Raw genomic sequence first — 12,028 nt, forward strand, 5'->3', positions numbered from 1 at the left:
TTCTGACTTCACTATGTCCCTGTGTAAGGGGATACCTTTCCCCCACCCTGCTTTTCAGCTTCTTTTTGTGTGTTGTCTTCCCTCATTACATTGTAAGTTCTTGCTTAGCATAGTACCGGGCACATAGTAGGTACTTAATATTTACTGACTAATTGCCTAAGTTGATTAGGAAGGGTATAGCCTGAAATAGTGAATGTGGGAATACATGAGAAACAATGATCCTATGCTGGTGAGAATATTTCATAGTTGGCACACCACTAAATCAAAATCTGCCTCTGGGGAGACACTCTAGGAGGGCCAGTTGTGTCTGTTTCCTGGATCCTAAAAACAGACCTCCTTTTAGATACAAAGGACGGTGTAGCTGGCATCACCCAGTTTCTTTATCACATCACAAGATGTCTTCCCCATGAATGACAGCTCTATACAGTCTTGTATTCTGTTTTGTGATTTTTGATGTTTGTTCTTGTTCTTACATTCCCTGTCCTATCTATATCAATTTGGTCTCTGGCATATCATTCAACACTGACTGTGAATAAATTGGTCTCTATCCCAGTTTGCTCCATCACCTTTGGAATTTCTTGAATATCAGTTAGTCACTGGATATTCTTTCACTAATGGTCCAGTTGAGCACTTGCTCTACCTTCTGACCATTAATCCTTCGTCTCCAATCAAAAGGTAGATAGTATTTGTAAAAACAAACAAACAAACATCCCTTCCAAATCTAATAGTCAATAAGTCTATAGAAGAAGGGGTAAGTTTATTCTGTGTTGTTTCAGATGACAGAAGTTACAGGGAGATACTTTTTTTATCATGGCATAAGGAAGAATTTTCTAACAATTAAGGTGTCCAAAATAATTTCTACCTGGTAATTAGTAATTGCCAAAGTAACATCTACATTTATTGTACTAAAGTATTTAATGGCATTGTAAAGTTGCATTTATTTTTAAGAAAGCTTTTGCTGAATTCTTTGAGAATTAAAGAATTTTTTTGCAATGTGAATAGCTACTCTATATCTAATTTGTTTTTGTTTTCACATATTTAATTTTTAAATCCATTTAAATTTGAAAAACAATAATTGACATAGCCCGTATACTATAGCTTCTTGAGGTGAAATGTGGTGTTCAGGGAAGGGAAATTGTTTTGCCTCTGGAAACCAAACTGTCACCAGTAACTACAGAATCTGAGAAATGTGTGTGTGTATCATTTCTCAGCAGAGCCAGAACGACTCACCTAAGACTAGATGAAGTTCCCTCTTTTCCAAGTTGCTGCTTCAGAAAGGAGCTTGGCTCTTCCCAGGCATGTGATTCCAGCCATCAGCTGAGAACAAGATGCAGAACGTCAGGCGCATGTGCCTTTTAGAACTGGCATGTGGTGGAAAGTTAGTTTTTCAAGCACACATCTGGACCACCATGGACAAGCCATACCCTACTGCTGAGATTTTCTCCTTTCTGGTGGTTTGCCAAGGGAATGCAACCATTACAGACAACTGCAACTCACTAGGAAATGAGAAAGTATGCAGTCCCTAGGAATGTGGAGGAGGGTAGAAGTGATAGCAAGGACATTTTATTTCAAAGCTTATTTTAAGATGTCTTTTTATAGCTCAATCTAACAAGTATTCTCTTATCAATTCTTGTAACATTTCTGGGAAGAAGTGGAAGGAGGACAATAGTGAAGCAATTACCCTCATTTACAGTGAAAGAATGTTGGCTTTGGAATCAAAGGCTTCAGGTTTGAATGCCAGCTCTGTACTATCTGTGTTAGCTCAGGCATGACACTTGACCTTACCTGGCCTCAAGTTTCCTTATCATCTGATGTCTCTCTTAAACTTCTATATAGTTACTACATATTTTGATAGTATAAAGGCACTATATGGTAGAGCAGCTAAAATTTTTTTTTGGGGGGCAGGGCAATGAGGGTCAAGTGACTTGCCCAGGGTCACACATCTAGTAAGTGTCAAGTGTCTGAGGTCGAATTTGAATTCAGGTCTTCCTGAATCCAGGGTCAGTGCTTTATCCACTGTGCCATATAGCTGCCCTAAATTAATTTAAAAATGAAGATAATACTACAAGAAAGTTCAGAAAAATATCCAAACATAACTTGAGTACTCTACCATGCAGTTTGTCTATGAGTTACTAGAATTCTTAGAGTATTAGGGTACCTTTCAGGTGATCTAACTCAACCCTGATGTGAATCCAGGAAGCATTTATGTATCTCTGACAGATGACTATCCAAATCTTGATTAAATACTTCTACTTCTGGGGCACACATGATGAAATTAATTCCTCCACTACAGTGACAATATCCCTTCCATTTTTGTTTCTGTTGATCTTCATCAAATGTTCTTCATGTATGTCTTTTTTTTGGGGGGGTGAGGCAGACCAATGGGTGTTAAGTGACTTGCCCAGGGTCACACAGTTAGTAAGTGTCAAGTGTCTGAGGCTGGATTTGAACTCAGGTCCTCCTGAATCCAGGACTGGTGCTTTATCTACTGTGCCACCTAGCTGCCCCATGTCGTCTTCTTTTTTTTTTCTTTTTTTGCGGGGCAATGGGGGTTAAGTGACTTGCCCAGGGTCACACAGCTAGTAAGTGCCAAGTGTCTGAGGCCGGATTTGAACTCGGGTACTCCTGAATCCAGGGCCGGTGCTTAATCCACCTAGCTGCCCCCCCCCCATGTCTTCTTAATATATAGTGTTACCTATACTTCCTCATTAACCACTCAATTTATTCTGTTCCTTACGAATAAGATTTATCCTTCCAAAGAGTTGGTAACAAAATATACTGTTCTAAGAACAGACCACCTAAGACCATAAGCATATGACATTATAGTTTATAACTATGGGAAAACACTGCCTACCCAGGAGAAAATGGTTAAAAAAATATAAGGTCCATTACTACCTCTGGCTAACCAATAGTTTCAACATACCCCACACCAAATACAGTACAATAAGATCCTAGGAAAGTTATCTTTGCTTTTCTGTGTTGTTATTTTAGAAATATGTTCCTTAAAAATTGTAGTTTCAACTTCTTTTTTGCTTAACTATCTACATTTATGCATGTACATGAATCTCATCTCATTCTCTATTCACTTCCCTTCTTTGAGTACATTCTTTGCTTGGTTATGTTTTTAGAAGTTGATTTAACAATAAACAATTTTAAGAGTACCTTTTGAAAAATAGTTATCTGATTGAGTTAATTCTCATTTTTAATGAATAAGCATTTGCATATTTGTCTCTCAGTTTATTTCCCAGATGTGATCATTTACATTTTAATTTTGCTTAATTAATAAATTTAGACTTGTTTTCAAAGAAAGACCCATGTGAGTTGTTGGGTAAAATATGCCAAGTCACACTAGTGCCAAAGACAAAAAATTTCAGTTGAGACTCCTAGAGCATATGTATATGAAAAGATCAAATAAATACATGGAATTTGTCAAACAACCTTAGGTATTATTGTCAGTTTTGGGGGCTATAGAAACTTGATAAACATGTCTTCTATGTCTTTATTAAAGATATTGATAAAAATGCTGAATTAGGATGAATCATTGGGGACTCTCTTCAGAATAACACTTATTCACTGATAAACACGAAGTATGGTTGTTTAAATAGCTAAATCCATCTAATGACTATCATTTAGTCTCTGACTCTCCATTTTGTCCATGACACATCACGAGAGACTGACAAGACTGAACCATGTCAATATATACCATATTAATAGCATACCCTAAGTCTCATAACTATCAAAAGAAGAAATTCAATTAATCTAGAATAACTTTCCCTCTAGTAAACCCATACTGGCTCCTATAGATCACCCCTTAAAAAAAAAAACCCTCCAAGGGCAGGGATTTAAAGACCTATACAGATATAAGGCATTATCATTAATATTAAGAAATTGTAATGATTTCACTTTCATATATTAGATACTCCTATGCATAGAGCAAGTGCTCAATAAAGGCATGCTAAAAATATTAAGTAGGTAGAGAAGATAGAGGAACAAACTATTAGTACTTTTACTTCCAATGAACTTAGGAAAATAAAAATCACAGAATTTTCCAAATTCTCTTATTTGTATTTACTTTATAAAGGAGCAGAGTTAATGATGACCACCTATCTTAAAATGGAACTATTGATTTGTTTTGTGAATATTATCCTTCTTAAGAATTTTGCTGAGGCTGACTTCAATTCACTCCATTAAATATATCTTGAGCCGCCAGTAGCCAAAGTACAGATATATTTGTTTGGAAGAATTAAAATATCCTAAATTTGTCTCTACTATTTATTTATTTTGAATATTCTATGGAGAAACATATAAATAACACTGCCTATTTTCCAAATTCCAAACCATTATTCTAAAGATGAAATAGAAGAGAACATACTGTCAGAGAAATAAATTTCTTGTGTTGCCTGCAAGAAGTCTAGGATGCCATCTGCTTTTTCATTGGTATCTTTAAAATCTTCTCCTTCACTGTTGCTTTCAGGCTGGTATGTAAAACTGATGCCAGTGGCTTTTGTTAGTAGGCCAGCTGCTCTCTTCCTTTCCTTTTGCTGTTTCTTTTTCAGTTTCCTTTTTTTATTTTTGCTTATTTGTGTACCATCTGTCGGCTGTGGCTGTAATTTTTCTTGTAAATTCCTCTTATTCTTCTCAAATTCTGTTTGTTCTACATGGACAGTGTGAGGATTTTGCAAAATATTCTTTTGTTTCTGCTTTCTTCTTCTTCTTCTCTTTGGAGGCTCTTGAGGATTCTCTTCTGTAAAAGCATTAAAATGAAGCAGTAATCAGTAAAACAAGATTGTAACAAACATCTTGGTCCACACTAATGTAAATCATCTATCTAGACTTGGAGACAGTATAGCATAATGGATAATGAGCCAGTCTTAAGAGTCAAGAAGACCTGGGTTTGAATCTAGCTATAGGTCTCTTACTTCTAGCGCCTTCCCCCTTTTAATTATTTCCTGTTTATCATATTTATAACTTGTTTGCACATATTTGTTTGCTTGTTATCTTCAGCATTAGATTGTGATCTCCTTGAGGGCAGGGACTATTTTTTGTTAATTGAATTATTGATTCTGTTTACAATCAGTGTCCTAGGCAACTCTCTAAGATTCTTAAGTTGTAGAGCAAATGCCAATCCACATTAGTAAAGGGATTTCCTAACTTGGAGTTCCCCATACCAATGAAATTATAGGTCTGACCAAGAACAACAAATCAAATGGCCTAAAATACTGGAAGAAAAAAACCATTTCATCACTACAGTGTTAAATGGAAGTTCTCTTTCTTTAGCTTTGTCTGGTATCCTTTGTATCAATCATCTTATTGTCTTCTCTTTGGTCTATTCTCCACCATACCATTTCATAAAATTACCTTGTAGTACATAATTTGCTTCAAAATAAGTGTTTATATATTTGGTTCATTGGGGAATATTTATACATTTCACTCTCAACTGTTGTAACTCAGGGCTTCTCAAAGTCTAGCTTAGGTTTTACTGATGGTCTATAAGGGTCCCTCTAACTGGTTCATGGACTTATCTTTAAAGTATTAATGTTATAAATATAATAAAATCTATTCTTTTTTCTAGTATGAGTAATTTATTTTAGGAAAATTAGTTTAATAAGTAATAACCAAAAAGCATCACATGCTAGACAATTATCTCACTGAAAACTATTTAAAAGGCCACTGATCTCCCATTTTGGTGCTATATGAATGTAATATTCAAATGGATCTCATTACTGTGTGAATTCCAATCCTGCATGCAAATTGTCTATGTTTGCCCAGCCAGTGTGAGATATTTTTCAGCACATTTCTCTAAGTTTTCTGCAATTCATCCAATGTGATGAGTTCCCTCCCTGATTTCTCTTGGCATCATAAAGATACCAGTGATAGATATAAACAATTAATTCGTTATCCTTCAATCACCCTGTGACAAGCCCACCTCTTTGTCTCAAACACTTCACTGATGACATCCTTCTTTGCAATCCCTAGGTTGTAATATGATGCAGTTTGTTCATGTTTACCACTCACTTCTCCATTGCCCTGTGGATAATAATCAATTTCAATTCTTTGAGGACTATACTTTTTCATGACTTTCAGTCACACATTCACACCAGAAGAATTGTGGCATTAAAATAAGATTCTCCTTTTGATTCAGGGAAAAGCTGAGGGCCTTAAATGAACTTTCACACTTTCTATAAATTATTTTTATAAATTAATTTTTGTAACATCTACAAACTACTCAATTTTGGACCCAACTCACTGACCATTTTAGTATCTGTCCAAGATATAAAAACAACATACAGGCTGTCCATCTAAACAGATATTGTAATTTGAAAAAAAAAAAACTTAAAAAAAATCTACCTGGTTACAGAATCCTAAAAGGCCTCAAATCTATGACATAGGGAGAATAATTTAATTTTTTTTGGGGGGGGGTGTGAGGCAATTGGGGTTAAGTGACTTGCCCAGGGTCACACAGCTAGTAAATGTTAAGTGTCTGAGGCCGGATTTGAACTCAGGTCCTCCTGACTCCAGGGCTGGTGCTCTATCCACTGCGCCACCTAGCTGCCCAGGGAGAACAATTGAAAGAAACAAAAGGCTCAGTTTGGAGAAGAGAATGGTATTTTAAAGTACTTACCACAATGCCTGGCATACAGTAGGTTAGAAGGTACTATATATGTTTGCTATCATTCTTATTCTTACTAGTGTTATAGTTTTTAATTATATGAAAGACTATGACATGGAAAAAGGACTTGGTCTGTTTGGACTCTGAAGGAAGAACTAGGAAAAATTAGTAGAATTTGTAAAGAGGCAAATTTTGGCTTATGATCAGGGAAAACTTGCTAAGAATCAGACCTATTCCAAGGAGGAATAGGCTGACTTGGTAGGTTATAAGCTTTTTTCATTGATGTCTTCAAGAAAGGACTGGATGAATATTGGTTGGATATAGTATAGTGGGAATCCTTTACTGCTTAGGAGCTGGACTATACGGTCACCAAGTTCCCTTTAAATGTTACATTTCTGTGATTCTGTAATACTCAGAGACTAGAACTTAAAAGAAGAAAAAGAACTGGGATGTATTGCGTTGCAGAAACTGTACAATGCTTTTAATGATTCTGAATAATTTTGACGCAAAGCCTTATATTTTTTGCACCAATCTTCAGATGATGCTAATGTGATTACAAAACATGGAATGCTATCATCTCTGAAGACACAAAGAGCTATGGAGATATGAATGCTAAGAATAATCAGACTGTAATATATTTTAAATTTAATTTTTTTTTTTTTAGTGAGGCAATTGGGGTTAAGTGACTTGCCCAGGGTCACACAGTTAGTAAGTGTTAAGTGTCTGAGGTCGAATTTGAACTCAGGTACTCCTGACTCTAGGGCCAGTGCTCTATTCACTGCGCCACCTAGCTGCCCCCTGCAATATATTTTTAGTGATTGTTTATGTGTAAGAAATGATTTTAAAGAGATCATTCAGGAAAAGTATAATTGGTAAAGGAGATAGATGGGTCATATAGGAAAAGCAAAATGGAAAAATGGACAATATCAGTACTAAAAGTATAAGTACCCATAGCATACTCAAAAGATTTAGAGAACAGTCTCCAGTGAAATGATTATACAAACATTGATGGCAAGGAGGGGAAGGTATGATTGGACTGTATTTTGCACTAAGAGAATTCATATCCATGAATAAAAGATTTACTGACAGTGAAATGTAGTGAGGAATAAACTTTTAGGAGAAAAAGGCAAGGATTAGATTAATGGGAAAAAAGATTGAAATATTCTTCCTGACTTGTCATTTTCTAACTAAATTTAGGTGTAGGGCAATAATCTTTGCAGCTTCAGGTAAATTCTACTATAAACTGAAAAGGCCATATTTTCTATAATTACTAAGAACTCTCTTTAGGAAAATATTTCAATTTCTCTTTATTGATATTTTTCATTACACTGTTCAGATTTTTATCAACCTAGAAAACATTTACTAAATAATGATCATCACTGAAATTGGAGTAGTATCAAATAGGTAAGTTACTTAGTTACATTAAAGGATAGGTTGTGCACATTTGCATGACAGTCTTTTTTTTTAGTATTAAGCTAATATTTATTTTTTCCTGTTCTTTTTAAAATTTCATTTTTTCTCAATTACATGTTAAAAATTTAATATTCTTTTTAAAAAATTGAGTTCTAAATTCTATACCTCCCCTCACAACTCCATGAGAAGGCAAACAATTTGATATAGATTATATATGTGTAGTCATGCAAAATATTTCCATATTAGATATTTGCAAAAGAAACTGCAGAGAAAAATAAATAAAAAAAGTTTAAAAACTATGCTTCAATTTGCATTCAGACTCCATCACTTCTTTCACTGGAAGTGAACAGCATTTTTCATCATAAATCCTTGGGAATTATCTTGGATCACTGTATTGCTGGGAATAGCTAAGTCATTTACAGTCAATCATCCTACAATATTGCTGTTACTACGTACAATGTTCTCCTGGTTTTGCTCACTTCATTTCAAATAAATTTGTGTAAGTCTTTCCAGGTTTTCTGATAGTATCCTGCTTGTCATTTCTTATAGCATAATAATATTTCATCACAATCAAATATCACAACTTATTCAGCCATTCCTCAATTCATAGGCATTCCCTCAATTTCCAATTCTTTGCTATCACAAAAAGAGTTGCTGTGAATATTTTTGTACAAATAGGTCCTTTTCCCTTTCTTTGATCTCTTTGGGATACAGATCTAGTAGTGTTATTACTGGGTCAAAGGATATACATAGTTTTACAGTGCTTTGGGCATGTTATGAAATTGTTCACCAAAATGGTTGGATTAGTTTATAACTCCCCCAACAGTACATTAGTGTCCCTATTTTTCCACATCCCCTCTAATTGTGATTTTCCTTTTCTGACATATTAGCCAATTTGATAGGTGTGACATAGTACCTCAGAGTTGTTTTACTTTACATTTCTCTAATAATTATTTAGAACATTTTATATGACTATAGATAGCTTTGATTTCTTCATCTGCAAAATGCCTATTCATATCCTTTGACCATTTATCAACTGGGGAATTACTTAAATTCTTATAAGTTTGAACCAGTTCTCTATACATTTGAGAAACAAGGCCTTTATGAGAGAAATTTTCTGTACCCATCCCCCTCCCCCCCACCCCCATCCAGTTTCTTCCTTTCCTTCTAATCTTGGCTGCATTCATTTTGTTTATGCAAGAATCTTTTAATTTAATGTAATTAAAATTATCTATTTTATATCCTGTATTGCTTTCTATCTTTTTGGTCATAAATTCTTCCCATATTCATAGATCTGACAGGTAAAAATTTCCTTGTTTCCCTAAGTTGCTTATGATATCAGTATACAGTGTGAGATCTTGGTCTATACCTGGTTTCTACCAAACTGCTTTCGAGTTTTCCCAACAATTTTTTGTCAAAGAATGAGTTCTTTTCCCAAAAGCTTGGATCTTTGGATTTGTCAAAACCTAGATTACTATGATCATTTACTACTTTGTATTGTTTATCTAATCTATTCCACTGATCCATCACTCTATGTTTTAGCCACTCTATTATCACTTGGTAATACAGTTTGAGATTTGGTTCTGGTAGGCCACCTTCCTTCACCTTCTTAGTCATTGATTTCCTTGATATTTTTGAATTTTTCCTCTAGGTGAATTCTGCTATTACTTTTTCTAACTATAAAGTAAATTTTTGGTAATTTGATTAGTATGGCACTGAATAAGAAAATTTAGGTGGAATTGTCATTTTTATAATACTGGCTCAGTCTACCCATGAACAATTAAATTATTTTCCAGTTGTTTAGATGTGAGTTTATTTGTGTGAAAAGTATTTTGTAATTGTGTTTATGTAATTCCTAGCTTTGTCTTGGCAGGTAGATTCCCAAGTACTTCATATTGTCTATAGTTGTTTTAAATGGAATTTCTCTTTTTATCTCTTTCTGCTGGACTTTGTTGGTAATATATAGTAATGATGATGATTTATTTCTGTGTTTATTTTATATCCTGCAAGTCTGCTGTAGTTGATGATTGTTCCAAATATTTTTTTATTTGATTCTCTAGGATTCTATAACTATGCCATCATATTATTTACAAAGAGTGGTAGTTTTGTTTCCTCCTTGCTTATTCAAAATCCTTCAATTTCTTTTTTTTTTTTCTTATTGCTATCTAGCATTTCCATTACAATATTGAATGATGGTGCTAATACGTATCCTTGCTTCACTGATCTTACTGGGAGGCTTCTAGTTCGTCCCCATTATAGATAATGCTTGCTGGTAGTTTTGGGCAAATACTTCTTATTTTAAGGAAAGAACCATTTATTTCTATACTTTCTAGTGTTTTTAATAGGAATGGTTGTTGTATTTTGTCCAAAGCTGCATCTATTTGAGATAATCATATGACTATTGTTTTTATTATAGATATGGTCAATTATGCTGATAGCTTTCCTAATATTAAACCAGCCCTGCACGCCTGGTATAAATTCCACCTGGTCACAGTTTATGTTTCTTGTGATATATTGCTGTAATCTCCTTGTTAGTATATTATTTTAAATGTTTGCATCGAAACCCAGTAGGGAAACTGGTCTGTGGTTTTTCTTTTTTTTTGCTCTTCCCGGTTTAAATATCAGCACCATATTTGTGTCATAAAAGGAATTAGGCAGGATTCCTTTGCCTATTTTCCCAAATATTCTTTAAATATTTGGTAGAATTCAGTTGTGAATCCATGTCAATGCTTTAAAGGAAAGTTCTTACATACCTATATTTCTCATAGATATTGAAATTAGTGATTGAAAATTAGTGAGAGTCAAACCTTAATCTGCTACAGATATGTGCTTGACCTTAAGAAGGAATACTCTTTCCCCTTTATTCTATTTTAGATATTAATATCAATCATTTCCTTATTTTATTACTTTAGGTATTCAAAGTGCTTTGTACTAACCTTTATCTGAGTTGCTTAGCTTGATTTGCCTAAACCAAGTATTTAACAAATTTTGGTGGCTAACTCTGCTGTAAATACAATATATTTTAATGTCACTATCAAGAATAATAACCTCTCAAGAGTTAGTAAACACCTAAGTGGCCATGTCAAGTTCAACTCTAATGTGAAAACAATGAATCCTCCTAACAACACAACCAATTAGGTAGTCTAGCCCTGGCTGGAAGACCAAAGGTATAAGTAAAGGCAGAGCCCCTAGCACCTGAGGCAGTCTAATCTACTTTTTTTGGGGGGGCAGGGCAAAGAGGGTTAAGTGACTTGCCCAGGGTCACACAATTAAGTGTCTAAATGTCAAGTGTCTGAGGTTGGATTTGAACTCAGGTCCTCTTGAATCCAGGGCCCGTGCTTTATCCACTGTGCCACCTAGCTGCCCCTCTGGCACCACCTAGTTGCCCCTCAGTCTAATCTACTTTTGAATAGCTCTTGTTGTTAATAGGTTTTTCCTTACATCGAGTCCAAATCTGAATCTTCCTGACTTCTTCCATTGTTCATTCCAAGTTCTTCCTGAGGCCAAATTTAATTTCTATTTCACATGATAGCCTTTCAATACTTGGACAAAACTATCATGTCCTCTTCCATGTCCACTTCCTCTAGCTAGAATGTTAACTTCTAGGGGAGTCTTAAAGTCAATATTATCAAAGTTGAACAAATCCCCCTTCCCCCAAATTGCTCTTATTATTCTTTAGCTTGTTTCTGTTACTGGCACCAGCACTTTCCCAGGTGTCCAGGCTCAAATATGAAGTGCTATCTTTGCCTTTACTTTCTGCCTGAGTGCCCACATGCACTAAATTCCATAGACTCTAACTTTACAATATCTTTTAGGTTAACCCCCTCTCTCCATTCAGACTTCTAGTTGTTAATGCATTAGCATCATTATTATGTCTCAAATGAACAACTGACTGCCAACTGCTCTTCCTATTACTACTGCTCTTCCTACTCCCTACAATCTGTCCTATACTGCCGCTAGATTAATCTTCCCAGTGAACAGGCCAGATCATGTTATTCTTCTACT

At 34.9% G+C, this 12,028-nt stretch overlaps 1 protein-coding gene across 1 annotated transcript in view; it reads right to left on the reverse strand.

Moving 5' to 3' along the window:
- Positions 1–12,028, reverse strand: part of ERICH1 (glutamate rich 1) — a 93,617-nt gene that overhangs the window by 13,074 nt on the left and 68,515 nt on the right. Inside the window, exon 4 of the mRNA XM_043986845.1 lies at positions 4,373–4,744. Coding sequence (XP_043842780.1) covers positions 4,373–4,744 — 372 coding nt within the window. The remainder of the gene's footprint in view (positions 1–4,372; positions 4,745–12,028) is intronic.

The sequence above is a fragment of the Dromiciops gliroides genome, chromosome 2 (genome assembly GCF_019393635.1).
Source record: "Dromiciops gliroides isolate mDroGli1 chromosome 2, mDroGli1.pri, whole genome shotgun sequence".
Taxonomy (NCBI): domain Eukaryota; kingdom Metazoa; phylum Chordata; class Mammalia; order Microbiotheria; family Microbiotheriidae; genus Dromiciops; species Dromiciops gliroides.